The sequence below is a fragment of the Simochromis diagramma genome, unplaced genomic scaffold (genome assembly GCF_900408965.1).
Source record: "Simochromis diagramma unplaced genomic scaffold, fSimDia1.1 OVJJ01000085.1, whole genome shotgun sequence".
Classification (NCBI taxonomy): Eukaryota; Metazoa; Chordata; class Actinopteri; order Cichliformes; family Cichlidae; genus Simochromis; species Simochromis diagramma.
In genome coordinates this window covers 373878-397854 of record NW_024387315.1, presented here as the reverse complement: position 1 = coordinate 397854, position 23977 = coordinate 373878, and the positions used below count along the sequence as shown (strand labels likewise).

The 23977-nt window shown below is 41.8% G+C and overlaps 1 protein-coding gene across 1 annotated transcript; it reads left to right on the top strand.

Annotated features, from left to right (window-relative positions):
- The first annotated feature begins 7 nt into the window (after positions 1-7).
- On the top strand, positions 8-18976 carry tssc4 (tumor suppressing subtransferable candidate 4). The gene is made up of 2 exons (XM_040005135.1): positions 8-12; positions 17544-18976. The coding sequence occupies exon 2, from the start codon at positions 17570-17572 to the stop codon at positions 18446-18448; it is 879 nt and encodes a 292-aa protein (XP_039861069.1). The 5' UTR covers positions 8-12; positions 17544-17569; the 3' UTR covers positions 18449-18976.
- The last annotated feature ends 5001 nt before the right edge of the window (positions 18977-23977 follow it).

The following is a 23977-nucleotide window of genomic DNA, read 5'->3' as shown; positions in this document are numbered from 1 at the left end:
TAGTGCAGACGTGTGGAGTAGCGTCCGCCCTGATGATTCTTCTAATAATAATAATAATTATTATTATTAGGGCCCGAGCACTGAGAGTGCGAAGGCCCTATTGTGTCTGCTCCGTTTCTTCTTCTTATTATTATTATTCAGGCAAAACAAGGGCCTTTTTGAGGGCCTAAACATGCTCAAAAACTCATGAAATTTTGCACACATGCCAGGTCTGGCGAAAAATTTTGTATTTTAATGGTTTTACATATGAGCACTGGGAAATGGCTCTAGAGCGCCACCTATGCCTTGTTAAATGCAGCCCTACGACCACATCGTTTGAGCTACATGTATGAAATCTGGCACACGTGTATCATGCCAAGACGAACAAAAAAGTCAATGGGCCCATTGACGCAAACCCAACAGGAAGTCCGCAATTTAGAAGTGAAGGTGACATTTTGGCTCTAATTTTGCCATTTCCATGCCTCGAACCTTTTGCGAACTCCTCCTTGGGATTTGGTCATATAAGCTTCATCTTTGGTCAGTGTCAACTACACACCTGAGCCATGTTAAATTGCGGAGCTTTTGAGTTTTCGTGATACAGTGAGCCCGCGGCACCACTGCGAATTTCGATGACTCGCCATGAAAATCTTATTGCCTCTCATTCCCTCATACATTGTCCGATCTGGACCAAAGAGCACACATATGATAAGGCTCCACCCCTGAACCTATTTCACCTGCCATATTTGACATCAGGGAGAGCTTTAATTTTGTTGTACTGATTTTCACAGGTTCATCGTGGCCACCCCAAAAGCGGTGAATCTGACACCTCAGACACTTCACACCTCCTCTATTCACCCTGCTCACTCCTCCCCACCCCCAACAACAGCATCCAATACACACTCAACACAAGGCTCCAGCCTGTCTCTCTCAACCACCCAGGTTAGGAGGGAACTGAGGAGGATTAATGGCAAGAAGGCAGCGGGCCCAGATGGCATCAGCTCGAGGGTCGTCAGGTCCTGCGCGGACCAACTGTGTGGGGTGATGGAGCACCTCTTCAACCTGAGTCTGAGGCTGGGGAGAGTCCCACAGCTCTGGAAAACCTCCTGTGTTGTACCAGTGCCAAAGACTTCACGCCCCAAGGACCTCAACAGCTACAGGCCGGTAGCTCTGACATCCCACCTGATGAAGACCCTGGAGCGGTTGGTCCTGGCTCAGCTTCGGCGCCTAACAAGCTCATCACTGGACCCACTTCAGTTTGCCTACCAGCCTGGCATTGGAGCGGATGATGCTGTCATTCACCTCGTACATCGTTCCCTCGCTCAGCTGGAGACCGCTGGAAGCACTGTGAGAATCATGTTCTTTGATTTCTCCAGTGCCTTCAACACTATTCTTCCCTCGGTTCTGAAGGACAAGCTGGAGAACTCTGGAGTGGACCATCACCTCACTACCTGGATTTTGGACTACCTCACCGACCGACCACAGTGTAGGAGCCATAATTGAATGTATTGAATTTTGATGATCACTGGGTTTTTATTTGTTTGGTTGTTATGGGAGTCACGTGGGTGCTAGCGGTGACATAAATGGGCGTTGTCAGTCTGTCATTCACTGGTTTTGATTTTGACAGAGAGGAGGGCTGGGTAGCCGTAGTTTTTGTTGACCGCTGCACTACATGTTCGCTTCGTTATATTAGAGCCTGTGATGTTGTAAGAGTTTGAATCAGGAGCCGATGATACTACTCTGTAAAAATCGCAAAGCACTTTAATTAAACAAGCAAACAATTCCACCTCTCGCATTATTGCGTAAAGTTGACAGCGCGTCAGGCAAATAGGCAGGCTTCATCCCCGGCCTCTAGCGACTGTGGAAGTCGCTACATCTTTAGTCAACAAAAAACGGCATTCTGGAGAAGCCAGCCGCAAGCAGGATCAAAGAAATCAGATCAAGGAACCTGAAAGACGCCAAGTAAGTGCAGCGCATCTGAATGAGTGAGCCCAGCAGCACCGACACACCTGACGCAATCTGAGGAGCGCAGGTAAGAATACCTGTGCATGTCTGGTTGTGGAAAAGGAAGCCACATTGCATTAGCGCTGAGATGTTTCAAGAAGAGACACTGAATGGAATGAATGTTGGTTAAATGTGCAACGTTTCTGGCTGCGCTCTTGGAATGATGTCTGCGCTGCGTCTTATTAATTATGCTGCTTGGATGACGTTCAAATGGACAATTAAAGTGCCGTTACGTTGAAATGATTTTATGGTCAAAGTCTATTGTGGCTTCCAGTGGATATATGTTTTAATGGATGATCACTGAAGATTAAAATAAATAAAAAAATCGAACAAACAAACGGGAAAATCATGAGTCAAACAGGTGGTGATGATTGTTCCTCTAATGATTTGGGGGGAAAGAGAGAAAGAAAAATGACTGGAAAGGCATTGTTGAATAAAATCGAAAAATTACAAAATGAATGCAAAATATATGTCAATAAAATGAAAGGACTAATACAAAAAATGAAAGCGCTCATGCAACACAATGAAAATCTTTCTCAAATTAAGCAGTATTTGGTGGATTTAAAGGCACTGTGTGAAAAGGCTTCAAGTTCACATGTTGAGGTGTTGTCTTTGGTGCCAGAGGAAGAAGTAATAAAACAAGAGGAATGGTTTTCAAGTATCATGAAATACACCAATGTGTTTTTAAATGAAATTCAGAACTGGATAAATCAAAGAGAACAAAATCCTGCTGTTCGTCCAAAGCAAATCAATTTATTGGAAAACAATGTTGCATCAAATACTGAGACAGAAGTGGAGGATGATATCAAGCCAAGTGATAGTGTTTCAAATGTTGAAAGCCACAAAACTTCTTCATCAAGATCTTCAACTTCATCTGTTCGTATGAAAGCTGAGGCAGAGTTGGCAGCTTTAATGATAAAGCAGAAATTATTGGATGAGAAACATGTACTGGAAGAAGAGGAGGAACGTCTTCGTAAAAGAAAGGAAAGGCTAAAATTGGACACTGAAATTGCTGAAAAAATGGCTACAATAAATGTCCTTAAAGCTCAAAGTATAACAAGCAAAAAAGGATCTTTAAAAGTTTCAGATAGAATGAATTCATACATTTCCCATGAAAGATCTAAACAAACCTTTAATGTTGATGCATTGGAATTTATACCTCACATTTCTGTAAAACAAAATTCATTGCCTAATGCTGAAACTCAAAACAGGAGAAAAGATAAAACCCAGGAATGTGTCATGCAACAAGCTGTGCTGACTGAATCTTCTCAAAATAAGCATCCTCGACAATATTCAGTTATTCCTTCAAACCCATCTGATGCAAATGGACAAAATGACTGTCATACAAATGGTATGGTGGAACTGGAACCACAAAATGATGTTATTGGAATAATGACTAAACAAAATTAAATAACAACACTCTTAATCCAACAACAAAGCCTCTTTTCTTTACCAAAGAGAGAAATACCTCATTTTGATGGAGATCCACTTCAATATTATTCATTTATTAAAGCATTTGAGAATGCAGTTGAGTGCAATACGAAAAATAACAGCGATCGTTTATATTTTTTGGAACAGTACACAAGAGGCCATGCAAAGGAATTGGTGAGAAGCTGTCAACAAATGAACTCAGATCGTGGTTATCGCAAGGCAAAATCACTGTTAAAGGAGCACTATGGCGATGAACAGAAGGTCGCAGCTGCATATCTGGACAAGGCACTTTCATGGCCATCAATTAAAACGGAGGAAGTAAAAGCTCTTCAGAACTACAGTTTGTTCCTCAGGGGATGCTGTAATGCAATGGAGGAGGTGCAGCATCTGAGTGATTTGGACATGCCTTCTAATATGGTGAACATTATTAAAAAATTGCCGTATAAATTTAGGGACAAATGGAGAAGCCATGTTTGTGACCTGCAAGAAAGGCATAAAAGAAGAGCCAAATTTATGGATATTGCAGACTTTTTGGAGAAGCAAATAAGAATATTAACTGATCCTGTATTCGGTAATATTCAAGATTCTCCGCTTTCTTTACCAACAAAAGGAATGAGTAAAGCCAAGTATCAAGGCAGACCTGGAAATAAAGGAACAAGCTTTGCCACCACTATGCAAGTTGTGGAGAGTACACCTAAGCCTGCGGAAATGGAAATGAAAAATAATCAGGTTGGAAGGAACGTCTGTATTTGTTGTGGAGGAAGACACATGTTGGACGTCTGTGCACAGTTGGGAAAAATGGCTCATGAGAAGAAGATAACCTTCTTAAAGGAAAATGGCATCTGTTTTGGCTGCTTGTGTATAGGACACATCAGTAAAGATTGCCGTAAGAGGATTTCCTGTTCCAAATGCAGCCGGAAATATCCCACCATCCTGCACAAAGAAAGTTCACCTTCTGAAAAGACCGACAGGAACATGCAGCCGCATGTGAGCACACTGGTGTCGAGTGGTCTTACAGGGGCTGGAGACCAGGACTGTAAACTGCCCATTGTGCCTGTCCAAGTAAAGTCAAAGAAAGGAAGCAACATTATTACAACATATGCTTTTTTGGACCAAGGGAGCACAGCAGTTTTCTGCACTGAGAGTCTGATGCGCAGACTTCACCTTGAGGGAAGGAAAGGAAACATCCTCCTCAGAACCATGGGCCAGGAAAGAGTTGTGAGCAGCAACACTTTATCAGGACTGGAGGTTGCCGCTCTTTGTGGTGACGAATTTCTGGAACTGCCAAAAGTGTACACACAGGAGTCCATGCCTGTACATAAAGGAAATATTACAACACCAAGAGATATTGAAGGATGGGCACATTTAAAACGCATAACCTTGCCTCAAATAAATGCAGGAATCGAACTTCTGATTGGAACAAACATTCCCAAAGCCTTGGAACCTCTGGAAGTGGTGTGTAGTGTTGATGGAGGACCGTATGCCGTAAGGACAAGGCTTGGCTGGACCATCAATGGACCACTTTCAGGAAACTGTGAAGCTACAGGTGATCAGAAGCATCCACAAGTTACAGTCAACAGAATTTCTGTTGTCACGCTGGAGGAGCTTTGGCAGCAACAGTTCAAGAATGACTTTCCTGAGAGCAAAGTTGATGAGCAGGTTGGATTGTCAAGAGAGGATCAGAGATTTCTGGAAATAGTGACTAACTCTGCCAAATATGTGGGTGGTCATATCCAGATAGCATTACCTTTTCGGAATGCCAGTATCAGTATGCCAAACAATAAGAAACTTGTTCAACAACGTCTGCGCTTTCTAAAAAAGAGATTTGAGAGAGACGCAGTGTTTCATACTGAGTACAAAGTCTTCATGAATGAGCTCCTGGCTAAAGGTTATGCTGAAAAGGTCCCGGAAGAGGAGATCAATCGCAATGATGGCAAGCTGTGGTATATACCACACCATGGTGTTTACCATCCGACCAAGAAGAAACTCAGAGTTGTGTTTGACTGTGGAGTGAGTTATCATGGAACATCTTTAAACTCCCAACTCTTACAAGGACCTGATCTTACAAGCTCTGTAATAGGAGTGATCACAAGATTCAGGAAGGAGCCAGTTGTAATTATGGGAGATATTGAATCCATGTTCCATCAAGTCATGGTTCCAGCTGAAGATAAAGATCTATTGAGATTTCTCTGGTGGCCTAAAGGTGATCTGGAACAACCAACATCTGAATACAGGATGAATGTACATCTCTTCGGGGCAACTTCGTCACCAAGTTGTGCCAAGTTTGCACTCAGAAAGTGTGCGGATGACTTTGGACATCTCTACAGTGAGGAAGCTGTGAAGAAGTTGTTGCACTGTTTTTATGTGGACAATTGTCTTGTGTCCGTTGAAACTGATGAGGAAGCAGTGTTAATGTACCACGAGTTGGTTTCTTTGTGTGCCAAAGGAGGATTTCTGCTCAAAAAGTGGATCACCAACAAGCCTGGAGTGCTGGAATCAATTCCTGAAAGTCACAGAGCCACAGGAATGAAAGAGTTGAACATGGAATTGGATTCCTCAATGATCGAGCGAGTTTTGGGCGTGGAGTGGTGCATAAAATCAGACTCTTTTAAGTTCAAGATTGTGCTCAAGGACAGACCGCTCACCAGAAGAGGAATCCTTTCAATTGTCAGTTCTATCTATGATCCTCTTGGAATGCTAAGTCCTGTGGTCTTAACTGCTAAGAAAATCCTAAGAGATCTATGCCAGGAAGGAATCGGCTGGGACGATAATGTACCAGAGCTGTTTTCCAAGAGATGGTTAACATGGCTCCAGCACCTCCAGCTATTGAGCAAGTTTGAAGTGAGTTGTTGTCTGAAACCTGATGGATTTGGAGAAATCATGAGTGCTCAGTTGCACCATTTCTGTGATGCCAGTGAGGATGGGTATGGAACAGTGACCTACCTGCTGATTGAAAACATTTGTTCAGAACGACACTGTGCGTTTGTTATGGGAAAAGCTCATGTCGCTCCTCTTAAATCCTTTACCGTCCCGAGAATGGAGCTCATTGCAGCAACCATGGCCAGTCGATTGGATGTACTCTGGAGGAAAGAGCTGCAGATGGAACTTCTGGATTCTGTGTTTTGGACAGACAGTGCTTCTGTTCTTAAATACATCAGGAGTGAGACTTCAAGATTCAAGGTTTTTGTGGCCAACAGAGTTTCACAAATCTTAAGAGTTTCATCTTCCTCGCAATGGAGATATGTGGACACTGCCAGTAATCCAGCAGATATGGCCTCAAGAGGAGTGAAAGTCGATGTTTTTATGAAGAATACAAAATGGTTGTCTGGGCCTCAGTATCTTCTACAATCTAGAAGTGAATGGCCTGTCTACCCAGATGACATCAGTCTGCTTGCATCTGATGATCCTGAGGTAAAAACAGTTGCCACAGTGAGTGTTGAGCAAGCTGGAGAAAATTCTGTTACTCGCATGTTTAAACATTTTTCCACCTGGACACGTCTTAAGAAGTCAGTGGCATGGCTGTTAAAATTTAAGGACTTGCTTCTGTCCTTTGCGAAGAAAAGGAGAGAATTGTGTTCAAGCTTACCACAGTCAGAGGTCACCAAAGAGCAACAGAAATCATTTGTGGAAGAAAGGCTGAGGAACTTTAAGAGGACATCTGTGACTAAGAATCTTACAGTGGAAGATCTGGACAAAGCTGAGGTTGTCATTATCAAGTTCTGTCAGAGGAGGAGATTTTCCTTGGAGCTTGTGAGTCTGGAGAAGGGACAACCCATTATAAAATCAAGTCCTCTAAGAAGACTCTGCCCACAGCTGCAAGATGGAATTCTCAGAGTGGGTGGGAGACTCAGTAGATCATTGATGCCGGTTGAGGTGAAACAGCCCATAATACTAGCAAAGGATCAACACATTTCCGAGCTCTTGCTTAGACACATACATCAGGAAGTTGGACATGGTGGTCGTAACCACATGCTGTCTAAGCTAAGAGAAAAGTACTGGTTGATTGGAGCTAGTACAGCAATAAGAAAAGTGTTATCTAAATGTGTCATCTGTCGACGTCTTAATGCTCCACCAGTGAATCAACAGATGGCGGATTTGCCCAATGAAAGAATCATTCCAGATGAACCTCCATTCACGCGGGTGGGAGTGGATTACTTCGGACCCTTTAGTGTAAAAAGTAGGAGGAGCATGGTGAAGAGATATGGTGTTATATTCACCTGCCTTGCTATCCGTGCTGTTCACATTGAGGTTGCTCCATCACTGGATACTGACTCTTTCATTAATGCGTTCAGACGTTTCAATGCAAGAAGAGGTCAGGTTCGAGAACTGCGTTCTGACAACGGAACCAATTTTGTAGGTGCTGAACGTGAACTTAGAACTGCCATTGAACATTGGAACCAGGTAAAAATCAATGACGTCTTTCTGCAAAAGGGAGTTAAATGGACCTTTAATCCTCCTGGAGGTTCACATCACGGAGGAACCTGGGAGCGACTGATAAGACTGGTTCGCAAAGTACTTAATTCCATAATGAAAGTACAAAACCTGGATGAAGAAGGTCTTCATACTGTACTTTGTGAGGTTGAAGCCATCATTAACAGCCGCCCAATTACCAAAGCCTCAATGGATCCTAACGACCTGGAAGCTTTGACCCCTAATCATCTTCTTCTGTTAAAGACCTCACTGATATTACCACCAGGAGTATTCCATTCCACTGATATGTACACACACAGAAGATGGAAACAATTCCAATACATGTCTGACTTGTTTTGGAAAAGATGGGTGAAGGAATACCTACTACAGCAACAGGAACGTCAGTGATGGATTGGAGTAAAAGGGAACCTCATCGTGGGAGATCTGGTTCTCATCATGGACAGTTCGGCACCTCGAAACTCTTGGCCAATGGGACGTGTGATAAAGACTTTTCCTGACCGAAGAGGATTCGTTCGTCAAGTTCGGATTAAAACTCAGACTAGTTGCCTGGATCGACCTATTACCAAGCTGTGTCTACTGCTGGAGGCAGATCAGTTAAAGACTTCTGGGTCCAATTATCAGACTTTGATTGTATTTGGATATAAAATGTCTCTCATTTTTCTTTGAAGATAGACTTTAAGATTACCTATAGGATTCCTGCGGGTAATATTGAAATACAGTAAATGCTTGACTTTTTTCTGCATGTTTTATGTCTCCTACTTGGTTAATTATGGGTAATTATTAGAAGGGATCCTAATAATTAGGGGCTGGTGTGTAGGAGCCATAATTGAATGTATTGAATTTTGATGATCACTGGGTTTTTATTTGTTTGGTTGTTATGGGAGTCACGTGGGTGCTAGCGGTGACATAAATGGGCGTTGTCAGTCTGTCATTCACTGGTTTTGATTTTGACGGAGAGGAGGGCTGGGTAGCCGTAGTTTTTGTTGACCGCTGCACTACATGTTCGCTTCGTTATATTAGAGCCTGTGATGTTGTAAGAGTTTGAATCAGGAGCCGATGATACTACTCTGTAAAAATCGCAAAGCACTTTAATTAAACAAGCAAACAATTCCACCTCTCGCATTATTGCGTAAAGTTGACAGCGCGTCAGGCAAATAGGCAGGCTTCATCCCCGGCCTCTAGCGACTGTGGAAGTCGCTACACACAGTATGTGAGGACTCAGGACTGTGTGTCGTCTGCAGTATGGGGCCCCACAGGGAACTGTTCTGGCTCCGTTCCTCTTCACCATCTACACTGCAGACTTCTCCCACAACTCCACCCAGTGCTTCCTGCAGAAGTTCTCTGACGACTCTGCAATAGTCGGCCTCATCACTGATGGGGACGAAAAGGAGTACAGAGTACTGACTCAAGACTTTGTGGACTGGTGCCAGCTGAACTACCTCCAGATCAACGCCAGTAAAACCAAGGAGCTGGTGGTAGACTTCCGCAGGCACAAGCATTCTCCACTGCAACCACTGAACATCCAATGTATGGACATTGAGGCTGTGGACAGCTACAGGTACCTTGGTGTTCATCTGAACAATAGACTGGACTGGACTCATAACTCAGACGCCCTCTACAGGAAAGGGCAGAGCAGGCTGTACCTGCTGCGGAGACTCAGGTCGTTTGGAGTGGAGGGCCCACTCCTGAAGACCTTCTATGACTCTGTTGTGGCTTCTGCTATCTTTTATGGTGTGGTCTGCTGGGGCGGCAACATCTCTGCTGGGGACAGGAAGAGACTGAACAGGCTGATCCGAAGGGCCAGCTCTGTTCTAGGATGCCCTCTGGACCCAGTGGAGGTGGTGAGTGACAGGAGAACGGTGGCTAAGCTGTCATCACTGTTGGACAACATCTCCCACCCCATGCAGCAGACTGTGACAGCACTGAGCAGCTCCTTCAGTGGGAGACTGCGGCACCCACGGTGTGGGACGGAGAGATTTCGCAGGTCTTTCCTCCCCACTGCTGTCAGACTCCACAATAAAGACTTTAACTGATCAAACACATCCACACATGTGCAATAACACTAAGTGCAATAATCCTTTCTGTCATCGTTGTATTTTTACTCAGTTGTATATAGCATTTGTATTCTATTTTTATCTTATTGTATATTTTTATTCTATTTTATTCTACTGTATATAGTATTTTATTCTATTCTGTACAGTTGTGTACTGTATTTATTCTTATTGTATTCTAATTTGTGCTTCATAACTTTTGCACTGTCCACTTCCTGCTGTGACAAAACAAATTTCCCACGTGTGGGACTAATAAAGGTTATCTTATCTTATCTTATATCACCATGAGTCCCTCCTGATGCTTCAGTGAGAAAATTGTGACTTTAAACTGAACGACGCACCCTGGTGGCAACGCGGTTCACCATGAACAATGAAGTGGCTTTTGAGGGGCTTGGAAAGTTTAAAAAGTCTTGAAATTTGGCACACACCTCCAATGTGATGAGGGCTTTCTTGGTATGTGATCACTTTCCTTGAATAGCGCAAAATGGCTCCACAGCGCCCCCTACAAAATTTCAAATCATCAGCCAAGGGATTTCATCAGATTGACGCGATCTCCAGTTTGTGGACTCTAAAGACCTTTGTGATGTTAAATTGCGAAGCTTTTTACGTTCAGGGAAACGGGGTGGTCATGGCGGCACGTGGAGTTTGAATCACTCGCCAAAAAGCAGTAATCTGCTGTCACTCAAAAACACAATGTCCAATCTCTCCCAAAGGTCGCAGGCGTGATGAGACTCGAGCTCGGAAATGTTTGTTATGCCATTTGTCATAATGGTTACAGCGCCACCTAGTGGGACGACTATAATCATGGTTGAATGAGATGAAATGGTAGCTGGTGGTTAAACTCATGAATTCCATCAATGTGACATCAGATCGGACCTGCTGGTTTTAGGTGTTGGGCGTGGCTCGACGCGCCGGGGTGCGAGGGCCCTCATAACGCTGCTTGCAGCTTTAATTATTATTATTATAATTATTATAATTATTATTATTTTTTAATTATTATTATTTTTTTAATTATTATTATTACTTCAATAACACTTAATTTTATTAACAGACATTAATATGTATACAGTCAAACTAATGAAAACTCATGAACAGAGCGAGGAGCTCATGGTTACAATATCACCCTCACACTCCGTTCCCTCATACATGTTAGTTCTCGGTCTTTTTTGTACTTTGTAGAAAACGAACAGTGTTTTGAGTATATTCTGAACGTTTCTGTAGATTGTAGTTGTTGTTGTATTTTTTCTAGAATTTGTTGTCTCTGGATCAGCCAAAACACACATCTTCCTTATGTAACAGTGTTTATGTGGTATTATTCCACTTGCCACAAATGTCAGTGTTATGGTGAAACAGCAAAAAATCGGGGGGATTTTCGAGACTAATGAAAATGTCCGGATTTTCCCACAGAGGACTCATATGTGTGACTTCATCCCTGAGCAGCAGCTTTGTGGTTGTTCTGCGCTCACAGACGGGACAGACTGCGTGCATCAGCGCCTATTGATGTTTAAAAAATGCCAAAGCACAACTGCAGCTTTTCAGACGAACTGCAAAAAAAATTCCCTCGTACCTATTTTTCTTATACAGATGAGGCCTTATTTCTGTACCATTATTTAATTCCATTTTTTAATTTCATATTTAAATTAACATATTTAAACGAAGGCAACGTTTAAATATGTTAATTTCATTAAGCAAACAGTATCATTAAAGTTCTTCATGACTGGGTCAAGTGTCCTCTGTTTTGGAAAATATGGTGATACAGACTGTATGTTGCAATTATTTTGTTTTAATGAAGAGGACACTGATGTCATTATAGGGTCCAGACAGATAGGTTGTCCATTTTTTAAGAGTGAAGAGGGAATGACATCTGTAACTGATTCTGCGAATGCCACATTTTTTTAAAAATAAATTCAGAGTAATTCAGCAATGCTCAACTATCTGTGTCAGAGTCCCTTGATTAAATTGATTAAAAAAGAACTGAACACTGAGTTTTTAATATACACTGGAGCGGACTTCTTCGGCTTCTTATTGGCGGTTAGCAAGTAACGTTTTGGTGCAGTACCTCCACCAACTGGAGTGAAGTGTGAATGGTATACTAACTTTCTACATATATATCTAGGACTGACCTCACACCCTATCCGATTGTTCAGTCTGACGTCACTAGCCGTGTCTGGGCCTAAACTCCGCTGCAGGTCCATATATCAAACGATCACTATGGCATTACTGAGAGTTGAAAAACTGTCTAAAGTCTTTCATCTTTAATAAAATGATCAGCGTTCTGCTCTACCAGGTGTAACAATTGAGTTTAACATCCAGGCATCCATGAAAACGGAATTTATGACATTTAACGGAGTTAGAAGTTAGCAGGGAGTTAGCTCGCTAGCTTCTATCTAAATACAATATAGCATGTCCTGACTGCGGGGTTTTGGAAACAAATTAAAACGTACAGCTCTGCTATCACTTCCAACATAAATGAAGACAGAAAACTAAACAGCAGTGACGTTTGTAGGGTTACTGAAGTTGGGCTAGCTGGTATATAATGATGTGCTACGTGACCGCTAGCGACTGTAAAAGGACCAAACTTCAGCCAGGAGAACAACTGAGATAATCCATCCACAATACGAGGTTAGTCATTCATATACTGCTGCATGGGCTGGGCTGTAGCTACATCCTAAGGTTTTAAAAACTGAGCTTAAATAAATGATTAGCGGTAATAAAAGCCGAGGGAGGTCAACAGTGATCACTGACTGTTTTAGGAGCTTTTTGAGATCAAATAGAAGAAAATACAAAGCATTAAACATGTTAACAACACAAAAGCCATATTAAACGCAGACTACTTTAGGCCCGGAAGTAGGATTCGTCACGTCATCACTTAATAATCGGATTGTTTGCCAGTGGTGGTAGTTTCAGTCAATGTGCAAATGTGCTGTTGATACGGTTATAGGGAAACCTGCAGTCAGCTGAGACTGAAGAAGTCACTTGGATGAGTGATGAAACGTTTTTCCCACTGAAAATGCTCCATCCAGATACACAGAATCAACCCTTTGGGATTTCCTTTCCTGGATGATTGAGTATACATCAAGCCATATATTTATAATATATATATATATATAATAATAAAATTATAAACTATATTCTCTCTATTAACTTAAGTACCTCAACAAAAAAGAACATCTGAACTAGAAACTTTGTCCAAAACGTCTTTATGTCCAGCTGCAATTTGTTGTTTTGTAAATTATGTAACAGTTCTCTCATATTTCGTAAAGAACAATAATGTTATACTGCCTCTTCTTGAAAACAAAAGTTCATTTTCCTGCAACATGGATTGCAGGATTCTTTATCAGAATCAGAATCAGAATCAGAATCGTGTTTATTGGCCAAGTATATGTGCAGACACATACAGGGAATTTGGTTCCGGTAGATGGTGGCTCTCAAGCACAGCAATGTAAAACACACACACACACACACACACACACACACACACACACACACACACACACACACACACACACACACACACACACACGTCTATATATACACATTACACATACATACACAAAGCTATGTAAACCAACTATAAATAACGAATCTAAACTTATATACATAAAATACAGAAATGAATGAGGTGGAATGAATACTACAAAATGTACATAAGGTGCAGTTGCAGTCTGGCAGTGGGAGCAGTGTGACAGGTCAACTGTTAAGAAGGGAGATGGCGAGGGGAAAGAAACTGTTCCTGTGTCGGGTGGTCCTGGTCTGCAGGCTATATTTATATGGATTCTTTTGATGAATCCATCTAAACTTGAAGATACCCATAATAGCCATTATCTAAATATGCTTGTACTGTACATGGATCTGAGATGTTCTCTTTGTTTTTTCGTTTGTCAGACTGAGTAATATCAATTCCAGGTAATAGACATTGATGTATTGATGTATTGGTGATTGAAGAACTGTTTGACTGAGTTGAGATAGAATAGAATGGAATAGAATAACGTTATTATCTGCATCAATGGAAAATTGTCAAGCCATAAACAAATCAATCAAATCACTTCATATGAACCCGCATTCACATTTAGAACAACAACAATAAAAACACATTACAGCGTCTCATTATTCAGTATACCGATTGCGCTTGACACAAATGATTCCTCATGCACCTTTTTGCTGGCGTCCTGTAATGTCATCCCGAGGGCATCGAAGTCAAAACAAAGAGGGTCCTCACAGTCAGGAACAATAAACCCTCAAAGCAGCCTGGTGATACAGCTTATCCAACGAAGCTTGTTGTCGACCAGTAATGTTTCCAGTGGTTCTGACAATCCTATTCAGTTTGTTCTTGATGGGTACAATCAGGTTGCCATTCCAGACTGAAACATTGAACGCAAGAATGTTTTCAATTAAGCTGACATAAAATCTTTCCAAATGTTGTGGCTAACTCTAAAGCTTTCTTGCTAATTGAGTCAGCATTTCAGCATTAACCATAAAATTGAACTTGTCACAGACACACTTCCACAGACAGAACAGAAGGTTAAAGAACCATTATCAGGCCTGTGCATTTGGGACAAGCTCTTCTCTTTTGCAAAGATAAATCAACAAATGAGGTTATTATCTCCCCCCCCCCTCCCCCTCCCCCCCACACACACGTTAAATACTTGCTGAAGTAAAATGTATTTCCTCATTGCATTGAAGGCAGAAGTCAAATCAACAACATTGCACTTCCTGTGCCCTTTGTGACTTTTTCCCACTGATCCACTATTGAAGAGGTGAGCTATTTATTAACCACTTGCTCCATACATTAAGCACAGGGGTCAAGGCCACTGGACGAAACTCACTAAGGGCTTTGGAACCTGACCTGTTGAGAAGTGGCTTAATTATTTCTTAATTACACTAGTCTTCCGTATTCTAGGAACTATACAAGTATTTAATAAAAACCAAAACAGTTTGGTCAAGATCCTAAGTTCCCCTTCAACTGTGCTTAACAAGCTTTCAAAATGCTTTATATGGCTCAATCATAGACAAACATTTGCCAACCATTTCCTCAGACAGATGAATTGTAGTGCTCTGGGCTACATCAGCCATCACAGTCCATTGTCCTTTCTTTAAAATCTGCAGTATCAAAACGAGTATAAAATTATTGAAATTATTGGCAAAGGACAAACGGTCAACTGGACAGTGGTACATTTGGCCCTTCCCATCATCCCGTTCAGACCCTTAACATTAATCCCTTGTAATCTTGTCTACTGTGCAGCCAAAATGACTTGATTGCTTCTTTTTCCTTTCCCCAACGTAGTTTTAAAATCTCTTGACATGGATGATCCTCATTATGGGTATTTAAATTAAACCAGTATGTAGAACATATTCTCAGCTGAAGTGGTTTTTCTTGGTGTTGGAGTTGTTCTTATGGCACCTATAAATAATCTTAATGTTGATACTGAATATTTTATAGTTTGAGTAATGAAACTTGTGCTGAACCAAATGCTATACTGCCATAATCAAATACTGACCTTATTAAAATACTCTCTCCCAACCAGACACCTCATAACATGTAAAACTCTTTTACATTTATAAATTATTTTTGGAATATGTACTTTCCAGGTCAATTTTCCATACAACCATATTCCCAAAAACGTAAATTGTTTTAACCTTTTCAAGTCATGAGTGTAAATTTGCAGGTTTAGATTTGCAGAAACGTTTTTCCTTGTTAAAACATGTGCTTTTGTTTTATCCAAATTCAAAGGACCAATCCTCTATCTTATTAAATTCTTCTTTTATCTTTTTAAAAGCAAACGTTACATTTTACCCCTCTTCCAGATTATGCCATCATCAGAAAAGCCCAATCCATTCTCCAAATGTTCAAACTTATCAGTAATAATGATAGATCAGAATGTGGACTCTCTATACTTTCCTGGGAGAAACCATTCTCAGAAAACAAAACAAATCCCTGAAACACTTTGTGCTGTTCTTACTTGTATTCACCGATCATGTAAAAAATATTTAAAAAAAAAACAAAACATTGAACTATTAATTCCTATCTCCTTTAATTTTATTAAAAACATTCCGCGATATATCATAAGCTTTCTCCATGTCAAAAAAGGCAGCCACCGCACTCTCCTTCCAAACATAAAACGGTGCATAGTATTTGTCAGGATCCTTCCCGGGCGAAACGCGCTGTGCCTGTAGACTTATCGCGGGAGGCTCGTCTGATCCTTTTGCAGCCACAGTTTGTGGCCGCTGGGGGCAGCAGCTTCTGAGACGCAAGCGTAGAGGAAGTCGATGTTTACGCGTCGTTGTAAACTACCGGGTCGGTGTTAGCGCCAGCAGTCAGGTAAACCACTGACAGGGTGAAATGTTTTTTGAGAATGATCCCCGGCAGTTCTCTTACCGCTGCTCTGCAGCGCAACAGCACTTAGCATTAGCGTGCTAGCTGCCTGGACAGGAGCCGGGACTGCGCAGAATCAGTAACCCGGGAGATCCGCGCAGCGTTGTGCCAGAAAGTAATTTTCGATGTTCCTTTGTGTTTCCAACGTACAGTACATTTACTTCTATTGTTAGATAGGCTGTGGAGAACAGGGTTTGCAAAAAGGTTATATAAAGTAAGTCAGAGCTATACCGGTTACGGTTACAGTTGCTGTTGTCCTCTTGGCCGCATCTCTCTTTAAAAAGAATTTATGTTAGTGCCACTCTTTACCCGAATAAGTGAAGGATGTATAGCAGTCACTTTGTCAGCCACTGATTGCAATGTTTAACTTGAGTACTGAAGGCGAGAAGGACATGTCCTGGTCAAACATGACTCCATGATTCCTCACAGTGTTACTGCAGGAAATGCCCTCCAGAGGAAGAATCTGGTTTGATATTCCCAAGATTTTTAGGGCCGAGTACAATAATCTCCGTTTGATCTGAACTTGGAAGAAGAAAGTTGGAGGTCATCCAGTTCTTTGAGACATTCCTGTTTTTAAACTAATTGATGGGTGGTGTCTCTGTTCATTGACAGATAGAGCTGGGAATGATGCTAATGATGGCAGTATGAAGGAAGCCTATATAATGTAAACAGAAGCACTTGCATGAAATGTGTGTTATTGGTTGAATGAGGCTTGCAGCAGAAAGCGCTTTGAGTGCTCACTTAAGTATAAAGGTCAGTGTATTATTATGGCCTACGCTCACTCTACAGTATTAGTGGCATGACTTAAATATTGTTATTAATAATTATCGCCATGTCGAGGGTGTTGCATGCTGAATTTGACATCACATCCTGTGTCACGTCGTGCACCTCTCACCCCCTCTTTTGTAGTGTGCTGTGGCTGCCACAGCTGGATTTCAGACACGAGTGTACAATCATAGGTTTTTTACCACCGTTGTAATGATGTATTCCAGTAAAGAAGCTCAGAGACATTGAAACAGTTTGAAAACTTGGAGAGTTTGTGGAAAACACAAAGTATTGGCATCCAGTTTTGACTTCTCGTCCAGAATCTGTATATCCTTATTGTCATTGTAACAGGAGTCCCTGCAGCGTCAAGAGAACAAGTTTAAATATAATTACAAAACAATAGCATGAAATGCTTTTTGATTTTGCAATGTTCTTTGAGGAACAACAGTTGAACCATGTTGGCCTTATGATGGTTATTTATAGCACAGCTCTGTTCCTTTCTCCCTCATCAGGTTCTCGTCAGAGTGTTGGTGTCAAGATGTGTGATCAGAAGCATGTCAGACAGCACGGTGATATGATAAACAGTGACGATGGCGACCAGCTGTCAGCCAGTGATGAATCTGAGCCTGAACAACAACCCAGCAGAGCTCCATTTGACCCAGACCTAGACCACAGTGATGATGATGATGATGATGATGTGTGTGCACCAGCAGCTATTCCCATATCTCAGAGTTCATTCAGTCTGAGTGGAGGGACCTCAGCCTTCTCTGACCGCAGCCACAGTATCTTTGACTGCCTAGACAGTATTGGCAGGCAGACTTTCTCCTCTCTAAATCAGAACACTGTTGCAGACGAATCCTCACTTCACAGTCAAAACACAAGCCATCCGTCATCCATCTGTCCCACACCACCAAAGAAGAGATTAGTCCCAGACTACCTAGTGCATCCTGAGCGCTGGACACATTACAGTCTGGAGGATGTGAATGAGAGCAGCGATCAGGAAAATAGCAGGGTGGCTTATCAGTTCCTGTCCAGCCTGGGGCAAGAGGCAAGAGGCAGTTCCCCCTGTGACCTCCAGCACAAGATGATCTTCAGACCCAAGCAACTGCCGAAGGAACAACCTAATGATCAGCTTTCTCTTGTGAGTGCAAAGGAGACAGGAATGCATCTCAGTCACCTACTGGAGGAGGAGGAGGACGAAGAGGCAGAAGGAAGGAAAACAGAAGAACATCTAGACAAAACTGAGAAAGGACAAAAAGATGAAGAGAAGGACACGAGTGGAGCTATGGGTCAAGGAGAGGAAAAGAAAGAGGTGCAAAAAGAAAAGAAGGTAGAAGAGTCCAGGTGCCAGTTCACCTCCTTCAGGAATATGGTGACTAAAAACTACAGGAAGCGTCCCGGCTGTGAGGACAACTGATGACAGCAGTGACGTCCTCACCGTCAGCAGCTCAGTGTTTCATCGTACGGTCATATGTGAACTGTACTCTTGCTCCGCATGCCTTATCACCTGTGTTTGTTCTGTTTCAGCCAGCAGCGATGCTCCAGAGTGCTTCACTTCATACTTCAAGTTTCCTTATTGTAGAATTTTAGTTCCTGTTGTATTTGGTATTGTGCGATAAAGTGTTGAATTCAAAGGTTTTTGAGAAAATAAGAAATGGAAAGTTTTCCCAGTGATAGTAATTACTACCATTAAAAACAAATAAACACACCTTCATCACCAGTTTCACCAACACATTAATGAATGAGACAGGCAGTACACAAAATGTAAAGAGATGTTAAGTAAAATGAAGGGTTTATTATTTGCTACATCTTCCAATTTGAATAAACTGTCATTTTTTTAATTGAAGAAATGGATCCAAATTACAAATGTTTGGATAAGTCAGTTTTAACCATTGATTTAACACTGTTGCCATCTTCTGGAATAAAACTGTTGTAAAGTTGTAAACTACTCGTCTAAAATTGTGTGGCTCCTCCGGCTGCTGAAACAGCTCTGACCCAGGGAGACCCGACTCTACGAGACTTCTGAGAGTCCCCTGTGTTACAGGTCCTGTAAATCCTGATATTTTATAGGCAGGGCCCTCGTGGATCAGACTCATTCTTCCTGCAGACTAGACTGAACTGCGATCTGGGGATTTTGAAGGTCAAGTTAATACTTTGCACTTAGTCATATTCTGTTACCATCGGGCATTCTCCTGCCTCGATGGGGTGCATGTGGGCTGCAGGTAGTTCAACGTCGAGCATGAATATCGTGACACGAGAACTTTATGGGTTGATTTTTTCTTATAGGCAGTGTTCTAGCATATCCTCTCCTAGTCCTAATGTATAGTCCTCAGTGAAGAGGAAAAAACCACGACCAGGTGACCAAACCAGCTTTCTCCATTGGCCCATGGCCCAGTTCTGAGATTCACTGCAGGTAAATCCCTGCTTCCAACACATTCACATAAAGAATTGTTTACCTTTGCCCTTTGACAGGTGCCCTAGTAAAAGACAGTCCGTGTTTAATAGTACATTTATTTCATTTTTTAGTGCCTCCAGTTTTGTGACTGATGGTTGTATTTCTATTTCTAATACAAAACCAACAAATGTAGGGATCTGAGCCATGACCAGTTGTGATAAGAACAAGTCCATTACAATTCATAAAGAAAATGCATTTGTGGGTTGTGCCCATGAAACACAGCCAAACGGCTTATTCTGTTATTGAATCTTTTGAGCTTCTGGTACTCCAGGTGATGAGAGTCACATGGCTAATTGGGGCCTAATCAGCAGCACTTTTGAGTATGGACTACTGCAGCGGTGTCTTCTCCAAGCATGCTATGTTTGACTGATATGGACGGGCTTGGTCCAAAAGAGCATGTCAGCAACATGTCCACTGAACCTGAACATGTGGGGGACAGTTATTCTCAACGATGAGTCCAGATTCTGCCTACTTCACATGTTCTGCTTCGTTAATGAATTCTCCAATAAGATAAGATAAGCTTTATTAGTCCCACACGTTGCTGTTTGTTTCCCAAGCTATGCATTAGTAGAAAGAGATTGAAATCCTCCAACTAGCCACCTCCACAACACAGCTCAGAGAGGTTAAAAGGTCTTAATATCCAGCCTCATGTGAGTAAAAATGCTTTTCTCTATTTCCTAATAATAAAGCATTTTTGGTCAAATATAAATCAGAATACGAGTTTGATTAATATATAAATAAGAAATGTAGTTTGAGTAGTAGAAATAACTGTTCTAATGTCTGAGTTTGGTGGTGGTGGTGTGTGTGAATCTGAAAGTTTTGTAATTGTTTAACACAGAACTGTAATTATTGGGTTTTGCTGAAAGTTGATTCATTTTGAGTGCAAATAAAAAAATAAATATGTTTAAGTTAACTGTGGGACGACAGCTCTGTCTGTCCTGGTCGTTGTGTCCTTGGGCAAGACACTTCACCTCCCGCCTGCTGGTGTTGTCCAGAGGGGCCGATGGGCGATATGGCAGCTTCTGTCAGTCTGCCCCAGCTGTGGCTACAACCGTAGCTGCCTCCACCAGTGTGTGAGTGTGAGAGTGAATGAATAGTGGCATTGTAAAGCGCTTTGAGGGCCCCGGAAAGCGCTATATAAATGCAATCCATTATTATGAACAGTATAATGTAGTATATAGTAGTAGTATAATAGTGTAGTATAATTGTGATAATGATAGTGACAGGCCTCACTGAGAGCCTGACCTTGGTGTATCCAGGTGTGTGTGTGTGTAGAGCTGGACTGGAGCCACTAACCTCCAAATGTCTGACTTTTAAAATGACTTAATGCAAGAAGTTGCATAAAATAAATACAAATAAATGGTAATTGACAAACACATTCAGTAAAAGGACTAGATGTTACAGTCCCTGACAATGCATTGCTTTTAATTGAGAAAATCTTGGGGGATGGCTGTTATGAGGAAAAGCAGCCCAGAAACCAGCGGCACACATCGTTGTGTGCCTCAACCTTCGGTCTTTTACCCAGGCTAATCTGCCGTTTTCCCTTGGTTAGGTTTAGGGGTTAGAGATCTGATCTAAATTATTAAAATGTGGGACACATCGTCGGTTGTGGACCAGGGTTGATCAGGCCCTGGAGTGCGTCAGTGGTTTATGTTAAAATAGTTATTTCTCTTCTTCTTTCTCCTGTTTAGTTTTCTACAGTTTATTCTATCTATTCACTGCAACTGAGAAATACCTACCTCTTTAACATTTATGGAGCCTCATTTCTTCAAAGGGACAGAAAAGGTGACAGAGAGGAGTAAGACAAGTAAGTAAGATAAGATCAGAGAGAGCAGAGAGGAGAGTCGGAAGGGGGGCGCCCGATCTGGATTCCCACACCTCCCCGCCGGATCGGGCTGTGCGCTCTACCTCCCCACTGCCTCCCAGAAAAGAGAAGAGCGGAACATTTTTCATTCCTCCTTTTAGTTTCAGTACCATGAGGTTAACTGCACAGTCCCCAGGAGGCGCTGAGACAGCTGTAGCAGTCAACCAGAAAACTAATGTTATGTTTTACCCTTTCAACGCCCCCTGCTGAGGCAGGCCCACCACGGGTCCATCAATCCTGGGCATGTGTCTCGCGGTTAGCTGACTGCCTTAGCTGCCCAAGTGATGTCAGCCCTTTTTAGCCATAACCAGTGACTGGTCCTCTCAGCAGTGTTAGCTAGTTCTCTAATTCACAACAGCCCTGATCAATGCTAACAGCTGACCTGACTGGCTACCTCCCTGGACGTTTTTAGGGGGGAGGTAACAATGTTTAAAACAATAATAATATTTATATTTATAACGAGGTGCAATAATAATTAATGTGCAATAATAACAGTGTGCAATACACATACACTCATTCTTTTTTTTTATTACTAAGTTAATATACTGTGTTGTGTTGTTTGTGTTGCGTTGTGATGTGTCATATCGTGTCGTGTTGTTATATGTAGTGCCGACGTAGGACAGTTTTCCAGTTTCATTGTACTACTATACTATGTATGACTGTGCAATGACAATAAAGACTTATCTGATCTTATCTATCTTACAGCCTGCCGTTGTGCCTGTCCTTTGATCCCAATCTCTCAGAGCAGCTTTGCTGTTGTACTTCCAACAAAGCCCCTGCACCCCACCTCCACTGGACGCACCTTGATCTTCCAGCCTCTGTCCTCTGCCTCAGCTGCCAAGTTGGCATACCGCTGCTTCTTACGCTCAAATGCCTCCTCAATTGCTTCCTCCCATGGTACCGTCAGCTCAATGACTGAGTTTTGAGGAGTTAGACAAAAGGACGAGGTCTGGTCGCAGAGTAGTTGTTACGATCTCTGTGGGAAAAATTAGCCTCTGATCCAAGTCCACTTGCATTTGCCAATCCCTGGCAACCTTCAGCGGGCCCAGGTCCAGCGTTGAGGGGCTCATCCTCGGCTTGTCTCCAGAGTTTTAAAAGGGAGAAGTAAGAATTCCACTGTATTTGAATTAAATAGGATTATTTTACTATAAATGTTCATGTGAAAATGTGCCAAAGACAAATCTAACTGAAGTAGAATTAGAACATAAACTGAACGAAACATGAAGTGAATTATATCCATAAATGGGACGCGAAAGTGAATTCTGTTTTTCTCTTACTTTTTGTGCTAAGTTTGGTTTACTGAACTCGGGGATAAAGACGAGATGACATGGACACTTTTCTGCATGCCACAATATGTTCGTTAGAATTTGTGCCTGAGATGTTGCATTGTTCTGCATTAAGCTGCACAGGCGACAAACAGGTGCTTTTTGTATTGAATCAGTGTAACAGTGAGCTATTTCCCGCATGTTGTGTGTGTGTAAAAGTGTGAAAGTTCTGCATCAAAAATAGAGCTCACATTTCAGTGTGAATAAGAAGCTGTGACATTAAACTCAGCCTTCATTTTGAGAATAGCTAACACACCTTACATAACACACCTTTAAGTTTAACTACATCCTGCACAGCTGGATACCATGATTACAAAGTGTGTGTCTGTGCACACTCCCTGTTACAGTTCTTCCTACATATCTCAGTGTTTAACAGCCTGTGTTTGCATACAGACTGTATCAGTGATGCTGTAATGGTTCTGTACTTGACCTGCAGGCTTTATAACTGGAGTTTTGCATGGCAACTTTAGGGATGACGGCAGTTTTCTTATCTTCTGCAAATTAGAAATGTGTTGTTAAACATGAAAAGGACAGAGGCCTTTCACTGTGCGCTGCTGTGCAGGAACAGTGTTCCTGCTGTTTGTGTCATGGTTACAGACTCATGGCAAAGTTTAAATGTGATTCTGTTTTTTAAAACAAGGAAGGCTGCTTTGTAGTAACTCCGACGATGTTTAAGGTGTGTTCAGGTTGTCTTTCCAAGAAGTAGCTTGGCTTGCTGAAGAAAACTCATGGACAGGAACATGGCATGTAAACAGACCAGCTCCAAGTTTCACTCTGCTGAGGCTTCATCAGACAGGCTGGAGTCACAGTTACAGATTCCCCAACTGAAACCATGAATCAGTCATTGCATTTTATTTTGATTCTGTGAAAATACACCCATGCAGTTTGGGCTGCATGTAGTCGAGAAGCAGACACCTTCACAAAGGACACAAGAGGAAGTCTTTTTGTTATTTTAAATGATCAGGTAAAAATAAGCTGTGCTGTGAATTTCAAAGTGAGGAAACAAAATAAAAGATTGAGGGTTTCTCTGAAGAATATTCTCAATGTCGCTCTCCAGCTGAGCCCTTCTGTTGCAGCTGCTATTGCTTACATGGTTGAGGAGGTGACCTACAGACCAGTCATTATGTTAGTTTGGGACTTTGGTGTTTAGATCACAACAGAATTAATTACAGTGAGTATAAATTTGATAAGTTAACACGCACATATATAGATGTATAGCACTGTGTCATATATCATTATTTTTCTGAAAAACCGATAAATATGACATTTAAAACCAAAGTTAAAGCGTTAACAAGAGCAGAA

What these genes read in the sequence shown, in the direction of transcription:
- tssc4 (XM_040005135.1), top strand. Translation starts at nt 17,570, where the DNA reads ATGTGTGATCAGAAGCATGTCAGACAGCACGGTGATATGATAAACAGT.